Here is a 15,169-nt window from a genome sequence, read left to right as displayed (position 1 = left end):
AGTGACAAAGCTCCTTCTCCTTTACATGCAAAGGATTTATGCCTTTAATATGCCCCCTTTGTTTACCTTTTCTGTTGGTACACGAGCACGTGTGCGCAAGTGTGCGTGTGGCAGTGCTTTATGAAGCCCTGCTGTGGACAGAATTGGGCTTCACAGTATGCAAAAATAGCTGTGTGCCACATGCGAGGATATAATACTTCACACGGCTGGAGGAAATGCAATAAATCAGTTTTGCTGGATTTGCAAAAGCCCAGAAACTGGGGGTTTCATCTCTGTGTTCCAGCCCTGAACTCTAGCGAGGGACAGCAGGGCTATCTGGGTTGGAGCAGTGCAATGTTAGAGGACCAGGTCCCCACTGCTCAGTAGGATGTCTGTGGTCATCTCTTGGCTCTGAGCAGCTGGGATTTCATAGACCCATTTACTATAGAGACCAAGGAGACCCAACGAAGGTTGTCACTGATGGCTTCTGCTCCATCCCACCCATCCCTGCTGCCTCTGTCTGCCTGTTAAGCCAAACTCTAGTCATGCTGTAGAGCCCGGCAGAGATCCTGATGTGTAGGATGCCATCCTGATGCTCGCCCTGGAAAAGTCTGGGGAACCTAAAGCCTTTCTTGCTCCCATCTCATTGTGTCCCCCTCCAGTGTGTAATGGAAATGGCTGGCAGGTAGGGCTGAGCCTGGTTTTGTAGCATAAACAGTTATTTACAGTTGTGCAGAAATTTCATGGAAGATGACATTTTTAGGTCACCTAGCTGAAGCAAATGAAATGATTAATGTGTTTGCATTAGATTTCATAAAAAAAAGTATCACTCTTGCCCAGCATGGCTCTCACTTCCTCAGGCTTTTAGATCAGATGTGGTGCCCTGAAACCTAAGGCAGTTTTCCCCCAGGTTTAGGAGAAGCAGGATCTGGCCTCTCAACCCAAGGCAGATAGGATGTAGATGTCTTCTGCTGTGTCCAGCATCCTCAGGGAGGTAACGCTTACCTAATACAAACCAGGTGAAAAGGGGCAAAGAGCAAAGGGATGGTGGAAGGAGCACTTGGGCCAGCACCAGGTCTGTGCGTGGCCTCCTTGCCGTGCCCTGTGGGAGGAGGGAGCCTCATGGTGCCATCTCTGTTTTCCAGGGGGAGTTGCTGAGCCCGTGTCGATGCGACGGATCGGTGAAATGCACGCACCAGCCATGTCTGATCAAATGGATTAGCGAGAGAGGCTGCTGGAGCTGTGAGCTGTGTTACTACAAGTACCACGTCATTGCCATAAGCACAAAGAACCCTCTGCAGGTAAAGGTACTAGAGACATTTCAAAGTCTATTTATTCTCGGTCATCTTTTTGTTTCTGGGAGCAAATAGATTTTACTGGCTTGGGTTTTGCCTCCCTGTACTGTGGTCCCTAGGAAGGGCTGTTGGTCTCATTTAGTGAGCCCCATGCCCTCATCGGTGGTGCTGGGGCATCCCTCAGGGCCCTCCTCTTTCTACCTCTCCTCTCTGACCTTGATACCTTTTTCACATTACTGCTCCCTATGTCCCAGTATACCCTGGAACAGCACTGGAGGTGGTTGCTCTAGTGCTCTGGTCTCTCCGGGCTTAATTCTCAGTGTGTAGGTGTGCACATAACAGATAGAGCACATCCAAATGTAAGTACCTGTGGAAGGCAGCAGAGGACCTTCCTTTTTTACTCTTGGGAGTTCAAAAGTGCTGCGGCTTATTAAACCCCTCTGCAGGCTAGTAATTCAAAATCAAGATTTAGAATGGGGAAAGCTGCGTGACTGTTAAAAATAGGATGATTTATCCTTAATAGCTATTGATTTATTGCTGGAGCAACACCTGAAGATGGACTAATTGCTGAGCACCATTAGTGCCTCAGACATAAGGAAGCACATTAGACCCAGGCACTATTGCTTAATTAGCACCATGTGGAAGGAGAGACATTGCAACAGCCTGCTGTGCTCAGACACCAGGACAACGCCTGTGCAAATGTTGATCTGTCCAGCACTTGGTTGCATTGTCTCTCTGTTAATCTCTCTGTCTCTAACAGGAGTCAAACCTTTTGCCAGTGATGGTACCCACTTGTTCAGGACTGCGGGGTGCAAATCCCTGTTCTCTCCTCCAAATGGCTGCCTGTATTTGAGGCCAGATTGGATGGGACCCTGGGCAGCCTGGTCTGGTGGGTGGTAACCTTGCCCGTGGCAGGGGGTTGGAACCGGATGGTCTTTAAGATGCTTTCCAACCTCATGAATTCTGTGATTCTAGGATTCTGTGATTTTATGTGTGTCCTTCTCCAGGCCTGAGGTCACTAAAAACAGTGGAGAAAGAGGCACGGCCTTGGGACTCCACACTGAAATGAAGTAGCAAAATTAGTGGGGCATCATGAGGAAATTTTGCTGGGGGGAAGGAAAAAGCATCCCTGCTCTCTGCAAGTCCCTGCAGCTTCTAATTCAATTTTCCCTATTCCATGGCCTGGAGAGAACAGTAGTTCCATCCCAAGCCTCAGACCCAGAATGTTTGAGTTTCTTGGCTCCAGTAAATCAGTCCAGATTGAAACACAGCAGGGGAGATGTGGACAGAGCAGCATTTGTTTATTTCTGGAAAGCTGGTCCATAAGTGCCCGAATACTTCATGAGCCTCGGGTTGATGGAACGATGCTGGGCAGTGTCAAAGGCTTGTGGGTGCAGATTTGCGATGTGTGTGCAGCCAGCCTTTAATGAATGACCTCCAAGTATTCTACATCCCCATACGGCTCAGGGCAACTCAGGACATTCCTATGGCTCCTCACTTGGCTAAAATTTGTTGGAGCAATTCACAGATGAGCGCTCATCCCACAACCACACTTCAAAAGCCTGCCTGAAGGATCACTTTTTTTGTCTCCCCTGTTGGAAAGTGACCTTTGCCACAAACATGAAAACTGACTGCCAGGAGCAGCCAAGCCAGAGAGCTAGATCAACATCTCTGCTCTGTGAGCAAGATTCCTGGGGAGCTGTGTTCTGAGGGCTTCTCACAGTGCCTCTCACAGAAATGTGGGAGATATGGTTCAGCTGAGGGTGGGAAGAAGCAACTGGAGTGAAAAGCCATTTGGTCTGGAGCAAATGCTGCACATAAGGAACTGCAGCTGTGTGCCCCAGTGCCCTGCCTGGTGTCAGCAGAAAGGCATGGCTGGGAAGCAGGTGTTACACCAGCACCAGCGTGTGAAATCCTGAGGGATGTGGCTCACATATGAAGCCTAGAGTTCCCAAGAGAACTAAGGAATGTGGGACCCGTAGCCTATCACCATGTACATCTCTGTGCTCCTTGGTGGTTCTTGCCATCCTCCAGTGTTGGAAAAGGGAGACAGTGATGCTCTGGTACTGTGTGCCATAACAACGTGCCACAGTGTGGCTGAATGGGAATTGTGTCTTTTCTGCTCAGTCTTCACCCCACATGTGGTCAGCAGGGGCCCCTGGATGTAGTGGTATGTCTCTTAGCAAAGCCATCTATCCCTGGCCTGTCTTCTCAGGGTCTGTTGGAATTTCTACACAGCTTTCTTCTTCTTAGAAAGCTCTGAATTTCTCTAGCACTGGCTTTGGAAGGCAGGGACATCCATTTATTGCAGGCCAACCACTGTATGGGCAAAGACCACATAGAACTCACCTCATTGTAAAGTGAAGCATGTTTAGATGAAGCTTGGAGTGTGACTGTGCTCCAGTTGGTCAGAGCCGGGCAGTACATCCAACACCCACATGCTCCCCGGGATCTGCCTATTTCTCTGCCCATTTGGACACATGCTGCACATTTTCTAGCAAGCTTAGGAGCATGACATGGGCCAGATGTGCATGGCGTGGGCGGAGAAGTTGCAGTCAGGGGATCATGGTTCATTCATAATTAACACAGATTCCTTCAAGCCTCCAGGCTGTTATGTCTCATAGCAGAGAGGAGCCTCCAGTCTGGCATTTTGATACAAAGAATTTCTTTAAATTAACCCGTCAGCCCTGGATGGCTGAAATTTAAGAGCAAAAGACTTAAAGCAGCAACACTGCTGAGACTGGAGGATTAAAGTTGTTGGAGAACATGGCAAGTGTCCTGGCAAGCAGCAGCAAATGAGCAAAAATTTCCCACCCACTATGAGCAATCAGGAAGTGCACAGGCTTTGTCCATCCATCCCCCACTGTAATTCTGCTGGTCCCTGAGGCAGGAGATATAGGCACCGAGAGTCTAAAAGCTTCTCTCTGCTGCAGTATTTGTGCAAAGCCCATGATTTTAATGAGGCCCTGAAAACACAGTTTTGGAAGCATGCGATAGCGCTTGCTATGACAGGGCTCTGCAGTGGGTTTCATCTATACAGCTTTGTAGCCACTCTTATGCCACATTCATTCTGATGCTCTGATTTAAGCAAATACCAGATCAGCTTGAACCAGCCTTCCCAGACCTACTGCTGTCTGCAGTCTCCAGGAGTCCAACTCTGCATCACATTTTTTTCCTTGCCTCTACCTGACCTATAGGTTAGTTCATATCCAAAGGCCCTCAGTTATGGAATGCTGGCATTGGGATCTGGTCCCAGTTCTCTCCAGTGCTTTGGGAATGGACCCTGCTTCTCCCTCCTCTCTTCCTTACATCTGAATAAACGAAAGCATCCGTAAGTGTGCAGCAGGGAAGCTACCACAGCTTTAGGACAAATTTGCTTGGTGAGTGTATTCTCCTAAAGATGATCAAGGTGGATAGCCTGGGCCTCAGGACAACACTGAGGAGAGAGCCAGACCCAAGAAGTGATGGGAATGCTCTGCTGCATCCTTCTAGGATAAACCTCCACTTGTTTGGGATGCTGGATCTGAAACAAAATCGCTGAGTAGCGCACTCAGGATGTTAATGATACGTACTAAGGGGACATGTCAGATATAGCAATAAAAATAAACTGAACTGCCTGAGGCAGGCATGGGGGAGCTCTCGGAGGAGTGTAGGAAGGCTTTTCTAGCAAGCAAGGCTGCACTAAGCAAGCTGCTGCACTAAGACAGAGATATCTTCTGCAGGCAAATACATGCCTTGGATCTGCTCGTGCTCGTGCTTGTGAATCTTTGGAGACTGTTGATGTTAAAAAAAGGGGAATATGGATCAGACCCTAAATCCTACACTGATGACGTGACTGACTTTCATTATATTAGCAGCAAGGGCTTTGGTTACAAGGTTCTGCGTGAAACACTGAAGCACAGGGGAATGATCTTGCTCTGCATACAAACCACAGATCACATCAAGTGGGATATGATGGGCAAGCACCAGTCATAGATTCATGTCTACCTATGATCATTGCAGGTATAAGACCTGGGCTCCTAAGAACCTTTTTTCTGAGGCATCTGGGGCACAGAAATTTGGGGAAATTGAGGAAAGTTGGGGGAAATTCATCCAAGAGAGTATAGTGTTTTGCACATGAACATCTGTGTGTTGTGCCAAAGCAGTCAGATGGGGAGGGTGGTGGCAGAGGGCAGACAGTTCCTGAATGAATTAGGACATTCAAGGTGATGAGGCACTGGCACAGGCTGCCTAGTGAAGCTGTGGATGCCCCATCACTGGAGGTGCTCAAGACCAGGTTGGATGGGGCCCTGGGCAGCCTAATCTGGCACCCAGCCCACAGCAGGGGGTTGGAACTGGATAATCATTGAGGTTCCTTCCAACCCAAGGCATTCTGTGATTCAATGTGTCTTCAAAGCAGTCTGCAGGAGAAGAGCCATTTTTCCAGTGTGGTTGGCAAAGCCATTGCAGAGCTGCTTCAGCACTCTTTGAAGCCACTGTGAGTCCAGCACTCACAAAGCTGCTTCTGTTACCCACAGAAGCTTGTAATGCTTTCTGGTACCTCCAAGTTCCACCCTCTTCAACAGTGACACACAGCCCCTATAGGGCTTTCTACCTGCCCAAAGTCAGTCTCGATAGACAATGTGAGTGAGCTGCCTGTTGTTAAAGGTACGCTGCAGTACAGCCCACCAGCTCAGTGCACTCAACAGTTCGCATGTGACAGTCAGTTCACCCACTAAATCCCTGGCCTTACTGATGATGGAGGGAGATTAGGAAAATATTCCGTTTTCTTGTGAGTTGGTTGTTCTCCCCAGTGTTCAGCTCTGACCCGTAGGTAGTTGCACCCCATTGCCACTCCCTGAACAGTCAGGGCTGCTTTGGTACCATCAGCAGCAGGCAGCAGCTCTGTCGGTGCTGAAGCATCTCTGCTCTCATCCAAAGGCAGGTCTGAAGCTGGTGCTCAGGTGTAGCTTCTTTGCCTTGAGCCACATCCCCTTTGAAAGTATAATGTATTTAAAATCACACTGATGCCTCCCTGTCTCTGTAAAGCAGTTGTACACAGCTGCTAGCTGTAGGAAACATCTCCTCCTTTTTCTCTCTTTAATTGCTACCTTGGAAGGACCTGTTGCTGCCACAAGCCTTGCAGTATGCCAGACAGATGGTGAGGAGCCAGCCCATTACCTCCTTGAGAGAGAGAAATGATGCAGAATGATTTTGCTGGCACAAGCGGGTCAACGTGAGGAACCTGCAGCAAAACCATAGCAGGCAGCTCTAGGAAAGGCTCCCTGCATCCCCGTCCCTTCAGCATTTGCCAGGCTTAGTGGAAGGTGAGAGGACTGCCTCAGCAGGGAACAGCCTCCGTCTCTTCTCAGGAGCTTTACAGCCTTCTCCATGGTCAGGCTGGTACCAGCACCTCATTGAAGCTGCACATCCCTAACACACAACTTGAGGGCTGTCTGCCCTTGGAGGACAGGAGGCTGGCAGAGGCAGACACTTCAGCCCACCTCTGAGCCAAAGCATGCAATCACCTTCCAGATGCAACCTCTTCCAAAGCAGTGCCTTGTAAGGGACTGCATTCAGTCCAGGGGTCTGGTCACTGGAATGATAGCAGTGCTGTGCATCCCTGTGCCAACACAGGTCACCTTACTGCCCTTTGAGCAAGGGTCAAAGTTCTCCCTGCATCCCAGAAGTGTTGGCGACCTCTAGCTGTTCTGGTCATTAAAGAGCAAACTGCCTTCTTGCCCTACAAAAGGAAGTTATGAGGCTTGACAGATGACCCTGATGTCCCAGGATGTGTTTGACAAAGAGGCAGGGTGCTCGGGGCTCTCCAGAGCTGACACCTCACTTGGACATTGAATTTGGCGTGAATCCAGGCTAAAGTGTTCAAACCCTCTGAATCCTCTTTACTTGGAGGAGGCTGAAGTCCCCCTTTATTTATCCTTCTACTGGCCCTACTGAGATTTCAAGGTCATGTATCTCACAGCTAAAGGTGGCCTATATATTTCCATCTCTCCCAGCCTGTTTACGCATTTGATTTCTGATTTGCACGAGGCACTGTGGGCCATGTCCCCCCAAGTCTTGTCAGAGAAAGCAATTTCTGCTCTTGTATTTTACGGGACCGTTCTCTCAGCAACATAAATCTGAGTAAGGAGGTTTTATTCTGGATGACAGAGAGGAGTTCAGGCTTTGGATATTTATAATGTAGCTTATGCAAAGCTATTTGACAAAGCAAATGGATTTGAGGGAGTTAGTACTATTCTTTTCTATTCTATACTATTCTTAGTCTGGGGAAGAGGAGGCTGAGGGGAGACCTTGTTGCTGTCTTCCAGTGCCTGAAAGGTTCTTACAGTGAGAGTGGGGCAGGTCTATTCTCACTACTGACTTGTGACAGGACGAGGGGAAATGGCCTCAAGTTGCGCCAGGGCAAGTTTAGGTTGGATATTGGAAAGAACTTCTTTACAGAAAGGGTGGTTAGGTACTGGAATGGGCTCCCCAAGGAGGTGGTTGAATCGCCATCCCTGGATGTGTTTAAGAGCCGCTTGGATGTGGTACTCAGGGATATGATTTAGCAGAGGTTTGTTGTTGTGGTATTGTTTTGTGGTTGTTTTTTAAGAGATAGGCTACTGGTTAGGCTGCGGTTGGACTTGATGATCTTCAAGGTCTTTTCCAACCTGAGTGATTCTATGATTCTATGATTCTATGATTCTTTTCTTCTTCTGAGGGAGCAGCATTGCTGTTTACCTTAGGAAACAGCCTGAACGTGTCATCACCTAAAGGCAGGGAGTCCTGGCAGCAACAACCTGCACTGTTGGTAACATTCTGTGGGGTGCACATTGCTTCCATGAGATCTTACCTACTGCTGTGATCCTGTCACATCTCACCAAGCAGCACAGAGACTGCTCACAGGAGACCTCCAAGGCAAAGCATGGCTGACTAAGACAAATCTTGTGGTAAAAGGATGCCTTCACCAAGGCTGCTGCCTGGCCTTCATGTGAGGCAGTGTCCTGGCTTGTGATGGCCAGGTTGATCTCCAGCTAAGAGGTGGACCAGGTAAAAGCATCTATGTGTAGGGTGTATATATGAAGCACAGGTGATCTTTGGGATCTCCATGAACCACCGCACTGAAGCAAAACAGCAATGTCCATCATGTAATTACTTTCTCCTCTTTTTCTCTCCTCCCTTCCCTTGTCTCCCCTCCTCTCCCTCCTGCCATCCCTTGCAGTGGCAGGCCATCTCCCTGACAGTCATTGAGAAGGTTCAGATAGCAGCAGCCATCCTGGGTTCCCTCTTCCTCATCGCCAGTATCTCGTGGCTCATCTGGTCGACCTTCAGTCCTTCAGCCAAATGGCAGCGCCAGGACCTGCTCTTCCAGATCTGCTATGGAATGTATGGCTTCATGGACATTGTCTGTATAGGTGGGTGAACACATCTCACAGTTCACGGCCGGGGTTGCCCACTGCCCACTCACCTGCAGAGGAGAGTGGGAGATGGTGTGGAGAGCTCTGTTCTCGGATTGAACCTCCTCTGTTCTTCCCCTTCTTTGCTTTTTTGACACCTTTTCTACAGTGCTCTCTGCCAGTCTCTGCAGCCCTGGAGAATCTTATTGGCTGGGCTGGCAGAGGGACCTGCAGCAAGCCCAGAGAGAAACAAATCTCTCTTCAAAGCAAGAAGCGGGCAGGGAGGTCTGGGGGAGGCTGGCAAGTATTGATTAACACTGGGGAGGAAACACCTGCCTTTCTGGAACAGCTAATACAGGGACTGCCCTGTGTTTGGCTATGGCATGCTTGTAGCAACATGCATGGCTGTGCAGGGAGCTGTGGGAGGGTGGTGGGTTCAGGGCAAGGTCTCTGCCCCCACAGGCAGCTGGAGTGGGGGGACCTGGCTGACAATACCTGTGGGCAGAGGCACTTACCAGCCAGGCCATGAAACAGTGGTAGTTACCAAAACAGTCAAATAAATGCCAACCGTCTCCAAGCTCCTGATCAATTTCCACCCAAGCACAGGGCACTGGATAATGTGAATTCAAGTGACCTTGCCAGGAAGCAGAGAGCATTCCAACAGGCAGCCCCCTCGTGCTGGCACAGGAGCCCTGGTGACATCCTCTTGTTGGTGTGATTGGGAGTGGAAAAAGTGATCTCTCTCTGCATGTGGCATGCACGCATGTCACCTTGTTGTCAGAGGACAGAAGTGGAGAGCCTTGGCATGGACAGACGTCAGTAATATGATTAACTGGCTTTGATAAAGCTTCAAGAGCTGAGGGGAACTGATTAGCTCATCTGTCAATAGATGCTAAATCCTCCCACAAGGCAGAGAACAAGCTATGCCAGCTAGGAACTGAAAGGGAGCTGGGCAGACGGATTCAGATTTGAGGGGTTTTGCTTTTTTAAGGATCTGGCCTTTATTTCTCCTCTCCACCTTCTCTTGGGGGTAAAAAAAAATATCTCTTTGCAACTCTACTGATGTCACCACTAAGCATACTGCCCCAAGCTGTGAGCTTTGATTTTTCCAGCCAGAGAGCAAGAGGCCATCCCATTCCCAGGAATACTTCAGAGCTGCAGCTGAGAGCAGCCCCCTTGCCTTGCAGTCCTCCCTGCACATCTGGCAGCGCTGGTGGGCCAGACATGCTGTTTTTCCCACAAAGTGAAAAGCAAGTGGGAAGCACTACAATGCAGTGCCTTGATGTGTATATTTTCACTTGCCCAGCACCTCAGAGCAGTGCCCACCCACAGCTGACTGCAGTTGTGTTGTGTGCAGCATGTCTGCTGCGCTTCCAGGCAGCCCACCCATGATCAGCCAGGAGAGATGACGTTCTGTACCATGAGAGCCTTGTGTATACATTTCATACACTTCTCTAGAAAAGCTCCTACGTGCATGCAGTCAGCACCAGTGTTAAAATGTGCTTGTGTTGTGGCCTTTGCAGTCCCAGCTGTTTAATTGATGTACATTGGATATAAGGAATTACTTTTTTACAATAATGGTAGTGAAACACTGGCATAGGTTGCCCAGAGAGGTGGTAGGTGCCCCATCCTTGTAGACACTCCAGGTCAGGCCGGAGGGGCTCTGAGCACTGATGGAGCTGTAGGTGTCCCTACTCATTGCAGGAAGATTGGACCAGATGGCTGTTAAAGGTCCCTTCCAACTCAAACAATTCTATGATTCTGTGAACTCCTCATTCATTGCAGCTTTCCTTGACTGTGATGGATGCAGCAATGGCAGCTCTCTAAAAGACTCACAGTGTGTTCCTCATTGCAGACCGGCTACTTCCCATCTTTTATCCTTCTCCCAGGCCTCATAGCCCCATGCAATGTCTTTGATCACAGCTGGGCAAAGCTGGCTCCAGAGACTCAGAGTTCTGCTCCTGACTGCCCGATGCCTGGTGTTACTCCTTTCCGTGCTTTAATTCCACTTCTGCAAGTTCAGGATAAAACCTCTCATGGATAATTGTAGTGACAACAGCTCTAGAAATACCAGGGTGCAGTCTGTGCATTTTTGTAACTCCTCCTCCATAACCCAGCCCTCTTCTCCTTTTGCTTTCCAGCCTGTGGACGGGTATGAAAAAAATAAGGCACTAAGAAATGCTCAGTGATGTGGAAAGAGTAGGACATTGGATGCACTCAGTCCTATTAGATTTGTTTGTCTGTTTGGTTTTCAACTAACATAACGCTCATGTTGTGCACTGTTTGGTAATGGGCTGCACAGCCCTACCTTGCAGATGCTATTCTGTAGGGCCTACGCTAATTGTGTGTATTCCAGTTGATCCTGAGTTTTGCTTCCACTGGCAGAGAAGCAGAGCAACCTAATCCTGTAGGTGTCTCTGGTCGTTGCAGGGAAGTTGGGTTAGATGGCCTTTAATGGTCTCTTCCAACTCAAACAATTCTGATTCTATGATTTCCACATGAGCAGATTTCCACATGAGCAGAGTTCCTTGGCACTTCCTGCCTGTGTCCACTTTGGTTGTTCTTCCATCTCTCAAGTCCATTGAATGTCATTGAGTGACTTTTGTCCAGGAGAACAATTGGCACGTGGAAACTAGGATTCTCACTGATCACTCGGTGATTAGTATCCTCATTTGAGCTGCATACAGGTGCTCTGAAACTGATCTGCTCCAAACTGCCCTTTCAAAAGAAAGCATTAACCCAGAGACTACTGAACCATGCATCCTAATTCAGAGGGTTTGACTCAGGCACTCACACACAGTAAAACACAAGCTTTCTTTGAACTCTGCTAGATCACGGCATGCTCAGCAAAGACACTGTAATGGAGAAACACCATTTGCTGCCCCTGCACCCACCAACAGAAACAAAAACACAACCAAAATAAAATGAATCTCCTCCTCAAAACCAGCAAGACAGAAGGCATGGCCCTGTGTACCAGAAGCTGTATCCATCTGGGCAAGATGTGCAAGATGGTCTTTCAGCATTGTTCTCCCCTTTGTTCTCAGACATCTAACAGGAGGGCAGGACGCTCTGGAAAGGATTGCTTGGATTGCTTGGAATTTGCGGGAGTCTTCCTTCAATACTGGAAATTTTAAAGAACCTGTTAGAAAAACATATGTCAAGAACAGGTTGCAGAGAGATGATCCCAGTTTGTGAAGGAGGAACAGACTAAATGCTTCTTGATATCCAGCCAGCCCTAATGTCTTTCAGTCTGATCTCTCTCTCTCTTTTATGTATGCTACATCTTGTCATGTCTACCAGACAGACATGAGAGCTGAATTAAACCAGAAACAGGCAACGGTGCCAGCATAGGTATTGCTCTGCTATGAAGCCATCTACAACATAAGAGCCTTGAGATCCGTGGCCAGGAGGTGAATGAGAAGTGAGGTGGGGACAGTTCATTTGATTAACTGCTCTCCCCACAGGTCTCTGCAAGGTAAAACCAGAAATCTGGCCTAAAGAGGGATTAGCAGAAATGCAGGTATTGAAATGTAAAGATAAGTGGAGTGAGCCTGAGCTACCCAGTAGAGAGATTGGCAGCTTAGAGCTGGGCTGTAAATCCTGAGAGATACCTGCCTGTTAATTAAATGACAGTCCTTGGAGGGGGAAGGAGGGGTTTGTCTCTCTTTCTGTCAAGGTGCAATTAGAGAAAGTCGGTGTTTGTAGATTAAAGTGTCATTTGGGGTCAGGAGGACAGGAAACAATCTCCTGTTAAACAAGGAGCAACTCTGCCAGCTAATGAGAGCATGTCACAGCCTAGGCTTAGGAAATCACCAAGCCTGCTCCAAGGGAGAAATGCAGCTCAGAAAGGACATAAGCAGGCTGCTGTGTGCAGCACTGTCACTGTGTATGTGTGCAGTCCCACTTGTTTTTGCACACATGGCACCGCTGTGATTGACAGGTCAGGGGCTTATCCCTGGCGATGCAGAAGCAACCTGATCTGCCTTTCCTTAGGTTGCTGTCTGGTGGGGCTGATGCTTTGTCCATGCTCAACTACTCCTTGCACTCTGACTCACCCTGCCTCGCTGCTGATGGTCGCTCACTTTTGTAGGCACTAAATCCTCATGTTCTTTGAAGCTTTTCCCTCGCTTTCCTTGGCAGCCAGTCCCTGAGGGTATTTGCCTTCACTACATAGCTGCACTGCAGCTCAATAGCACAAGAGACAGGCAGAGCAGGACCATTCATCCTGCCAACGATTTTTGTTGGCACACCATGGCAATCCATTACAGATCAGGAAGTGTGTGCCCGCTGTTTTTAATCCCAGCTGCCAGCAAGAATAATCAAAAGCATCCAATATGTCTGACGGCATCTCAGCACAACCGTAGGTAATAACATAAGAAATCAATAGCCAATTAAAACTGATCCACAGCATTTGATCTTTCATAGAGCAATGGGAGCAGTAATTAATGGAGCTTCCTTGAAATGGTCACAATTCAAGCTTCCTGCCAAGACTAATGTGGTTTTGTTTTAAATGAGCTTTGCTTCCTAAAGGAAATACCAGGCTGATGAAACCTTGGGGTGTTTTCTAGCCAGGTTACTTGGGCCCTGAGCATTCAAAGGATTTAGAAGCCTAAATCTCAACAAAATAAAGAGAAACTGAGAAGTTAAGTGCCTTCAGAGTCTTAGTCTTCATCTGTATACATGATCTGATTCTCAAAAGTAGATGCTCTCATTCAGGTCTGCAAAATTTCCCAGTGAACGTAGAAGGAATCACTACAGCAGCAGGGAATAAGTTCTGGGAAAGCAACAAACCCACATGTTCTTGAAGACACTCTATATGTGGAGCACAAAACACAGAAGACAATTTCAGCCTGGAGAAGAGAAGGCTCCAGGGAGACTTGAGAACAGCTTTTCAGTATCTATAAGGGGAGTTTTAAAGAAGGGGAGAGACTCTTTAGCATGGTCTGTAGTAAGAGATCAAGGGGAAATGGTTTCAAACTAAAAGATGGGAGATTTAGATTAGATATAAGGAAGACATATTTTACAGTTGCAGTGGTGAGGGGCTGGAGGAAGTTGCCCAGAGATGTGGTGGATGCCCAGTCCCTGGAGACACTCGAGGTCAGGCTGGAGGGGCTCTGAGTAGCTGATGGAGCTGTAGGTGACCCTGTTCATTGCAGTGAGTTGGACTAAGTGACCTTTAAGGGTCCCTTCTGACCCAAATGATGCTACGATTCTATGAAATGTCTTCAGAGGATAAGCCTGAGGCCAACCAGAAAGGAAACGTATACCATCACCACACCTGTAAGAATCCCATAAAAGTATTCAGAAGTCTTCCATGCCCATCAGCTTGGTGCACAGCTTGCCATGCTGTTCACGTACTTTTTGACCAATTTGCCTGCAAACAAATGCAGGACAATCTGGGAGCATGGTCCCAGATTAGTCAGTCCCAAGAGGTCTCTTTAGAAGCAGATGTAGCTAAAAAGTCCCTGAAGGTCTCTCTCAACTAACATTCAAAATGCAGCCAGCAAGCCAGAAGAGACAAGGACAGTTTCAAGAGGGGGACAGGATGAACAGTCCAGCTTTGCGTGTTAATCTGACTGAAGGTGATGTTAGGCTGTTAGACACCTCCCTGCTCAGTGTAAAGCAGTTTTCCATGAGCTAAGTGGAGTGACCAGAGCCGTGCCCTGTCAACAGAGAAGGCAGTACAGAAAAAGACAGGCTCATTTTTTCATACTGTGAATCTGGTTCGCATACATTTGGCCAAAACGTGCATGCCCTAAAAGTCTCTCAGTAAATGATTGATTTATCGGCTGTGGAGACAGAAGCATTCCCTGCAGGATGTGTTATGGGGCTTTCAATCCAGATGGGCAGGGACTGTCCCTTGCCATCACTCAGGGCCCTGTACCTGGGCCAGCAGCATGAGCAGCTAGGCTGCACAGCTGAGCTGCCCACTGGCTTCTTGGCCACTATCCAGGAACAGTGGATGCTTAGCAAAGCCAAGCCATGCCACCCCTCTGTTCCTGAAAGATGGGACCTATTTTTATCTAATGCTGCATTGATTATTCAATAAGAGCAGAGTGGGCCAGCCAGTGTGCGTGTGTGTGCTGCTCTCACCAGCGGGCATTGCTGCAGGAGCTCAACTTGCATTCTGAATTCCAGCACAGCAATGGCAGCTTTTTTCTCCCTTTTCACCCTCTCTCTCCCTACTTACAGGGTGGGTCTTGGCTTCCAGCACTACCAGAAAAGAACCCGGGTCTTTTACATATGTTCTTTCAGCCCCAAAATCCACATCCAGCTCCATACAGTTACCCACTGTTGCAACAGGGCTCTGGAGATGTATTTTGTCATGAATAACCATATGGTGCTCTCTGCTCCAGTGGATCAATGTGTTTAGCATTTAGTGAGGGCAACATAATTAACATTTTCTAAGGGGGAGAAGAGATCCTTCTGCTTTGTGAACTGCATATTCTGATACGTTATAATCAGAAGGTGGCTTCCCTGTGTCATTGGATCCTCTGTTGGAAAGGAGAGCCTTTGTCA

At 48.2% G+C, this 15,169-nt stretch overlaps 1 protein-coding gene across 2 annotated transcripts in view; it reads left to right on the top strand.

Moving 5' to 3' along the window:
* MARCHF4 (membrane associated ring-CH-type finger 4) overlaps positions 1–15,169 on the top strand; it is an 81,774-nt gene that overhangs the window by 52,330 nt on the left and 14,275 nt on the right. Inside the window, exons 2-3 of one of the 2 annotated variants that reach the window (XM_072342073.1) lie at positions 1,125–1,280; positions 8,476–8,668. In XM_072342073.1, the coding sequence (XP_072198174.1) occupies positions 1,125–1,280; positions 8,476–8,668 (349 nt within the window). Of the gene's footprint in view, positions 1–1,124; positions 1,287–8,475; positions 8,669–15,169 lie in introns of both variants that reach the window. The other variant, XM_072342072.1, reaches the window with a different exon arrangement.

The sequence above is a fragment of the Excalfactoria chinensis genome, chromosome 7 (assembly GCF_039878825.1).
Source record: "Excalfactoria chinensis isolate bCotChi1 chromosome 7, bCotChi1.hap2, whole genome shotgun sequence".
Taxonomy (NCBI): domain Eukaryota; kingdom Metazoa; phylum Chordata; class Aves; order Galliformes; family Phasianidae; genus Excalfactoria; species Excalfactoria chinensis.
The sequence above is the reverse complement of the archived record's forward strand: the minus strand, read 5'-3'. Positions and strand labels throughout refer to the sequence as shown.